Here is a 2,203-nt window from a genome sequence, read left to right on the forward strand (position 1 = left end):
TGTGTTTTGCAGTCTCTTAAGGGAATTAATTCCCGACGCCAGTGTGTCTGCTGGTCACGGGTGTACCAAATTATGTTTTTTATCCATGTCATCCATCTCTGCCTGAGCTGAGAGATGTGCTAAACGATTTTAAGCGGATGATCATATTTTCCTTGCATAATTTCCCTCCACAAATGTTGCGTGTGTTTTAAAACGGCTTAAAATATATTTTTTATATATTGACTTGGAAAGTATTTAATATTATTTAATGATTTTAAGCAATTTAAGTAGCTTTAAGTAAAGTTTATATTTAATATAACACTCGCGCAGGTTCACTGACCTCGAATTTTAAAAATATATGTATTTATCTCTATCTGACAGCTCTTCCTCATTCCACCAATGTCTGTTTGAGAGACATGACAACTTTACCAATGATGGGTTAATTATTAGCACGAGGCGGAGTTCGCTGTCTCGTAGCCCTCTAATGATTGGCTGAGCGGCACATGAGGGTTTGTTTTGCTCTGGAGTGGGCGGGGCCACACGGAGCAGCGCTTGAAAAGGAGTTGCGTGCCTGTCTGCGCTGCCATCATTCAATGAGCGATCGAAGTGAAAGCAGTCGGATATCAACAAACCTGGAGAACTAGATACGTTTGACCAGAGGCATCTTAGCAATTTGTCACAGCGGATTCGTAGCATATTTACAAAATGAAAGCGATCAGTCCGGTTCGGTCTGTCAGAAGCTGTTACGAAGCAGTCTGCTGTATCTCGGAGCAGAGCATCTCCATCACGCGCTGCAAGAGTCCGACGGAGGAGCTGTCCGACATGAATGACTGCTACTCAAAACTCAAAGAGCTCGTGCCCAGCATCCCTCAAAACAAGTCAGTGAGCCAAATGGAGATTCTTCAACACGTTATTGATTACATCTTCGACTTACAGATTGCGTTGGAAAAGGAGACGGACACCAAAAACACGCCCGACATGTTTATGTCAATAAAGGTGAGATAATCAACACGCGCAAAGGGTGTTGATCATTACTATATGTATGTATAAATATAACTAGTACTTATGATCATGTTTATATTTAATACATATTTTGTGTTTTTTTTTCATTGTGTAGAACTCAGAGATGACGCGTAATTTCTCCAAAGAGGATGGAGCTCTGTGCCATTAGGACCGATGAATGTTCAAAGGTAACGTTACTTTTTTTAGGGCTTAAATGTATTTATTATGTTCGTTTGTCTTTATGCATTGTAGTACAGTGGGGTATTGTTAGTTTATACTGTGTAAATAATAGCAGTTACTTATTTATATCATGTTGTTATAGTCTCGGTTTTCGGTAAATGTTATCACAAAGTCTGCCTAGCGTCAGTTTTTCTTTTGGCCATCGTGCCAATCAGCAAACAAGCTCGGATTCCCCTATCAGTTCCAGCAAATGAATGTTTTCCAGTTGGCGCCAGACTGTCTGTAGACAGTCTGAATCCACACTGTGTGTGCGCGCGCGCGTATGTGTGTGTGCGTGTGAGTGCACTGAGTTAACTTTTCTCCCTCTCATCTATGCTGCAGGTGCGGGATAGAAACTTTTCTCCTCTACTTATGGAAGAAAAGAGAGTGACGGGGTGAGCCGGGTGAAGGAGTGAGGCTCTATTCAGAGTGTGGGAAAGCAATCTGCGCCCCTCTCGAGCAGTCTATTCTTTGGTCACTGGACACTTGAACAAACCAAAGCCGAGGAGTTTTTAAGATCACGAAAAGAAAAAAAGCCCTCAGATTTTTTCTTAATCATTCCTATTTTTTGTGTGGCAACAATCAAGCATTGTATATTTTGTACTGGCTACATTCCTGACTATTTGGACTAACTAATATCTCTTCACACACCCTTCCTTCCCAGCCATGCTTGGAGAATACCCCCTCCTCCTTTATTCCACCCCTTAAAACATTTACACATTTCAGCATGGCTGCAGTTTTCTCAGTGATTTTTTCATCATTGGGATGATGTACATATTTTGCTTGGGGGGTAGGGTGGGAAGGGCTTTGGACAGTGGGAATACAGACGTGGATTAGAATTTGAACTCTATAATATAGAGTGGATTGTATATGTTTGTGGGGATTGTCTATTTCTACAGACTGTCGGATCAACGAGTTTCATAAACTCCTTTAAGAGTTTTTTTTTCTTTGTACACTCATTCTTTTTACACAAGAAAATAAATAATTCGTGAAAATGAAAAAA

At 40.7% G+C, this 2,203-nt stretch overlaps 1 protein-coding gene across 1 annotated transcript; it reads left to right on the forward strand.

Moving 5' to 3' along the window:
- The first annotated feature begins 544 nt into the window (after positions 1-544).
- Positions 545-2,203, forward strand: id3 (inhibitor of DNA binding 3). The gene is made up of 3 exons (XM_055172845.2): positions 545-975; positions 1,097-1,169; positions 1,543-2,203. Exons 1-2 carry the CDS (start codon positions 685-687, stop codon positions 1,148-1,150), a joined length of 345 nt encoding a protein of 114 aa, XP_055028820.1. The 5' UTR covers positions 545-684; the 3' UTR covers positions 1,151-1,169; positions 1,543-2,203.

Source organism: Misgurnus anguillicaudatus, chromosome 7, assembly GCF_027580225.2.
Source record: "Misgurnus anguillicaudatus chromosome 7, ASM2758022v2, whole genome shotgun sequence".
NCBI classification, from domain to species: Eukaryota; Metazoa; Chordata; class Actinopteri; order Cypriniformes; family Cobitidae; genus Misgurnus; species Misgurnus anguillicaudatus.

What these genes read in the sequence shown, in the direction of transcription:
- id3 (XM_055172845.2), top strand. Translation starts at nt 685, where the DNA reads ATGAAAGCGATCAGTCCGGTTCGGTCTGTCAGAAGCTGTTACGAAGCA. An exon ending in ACATGTTTATGTCAATAAAG is followed by an intron (nt 976 to 1,096) that starts GTGAGATAATCA and finishes TTCATTGTGTAG; the next exon opens with AACTCAGAGATGACGCGTAA.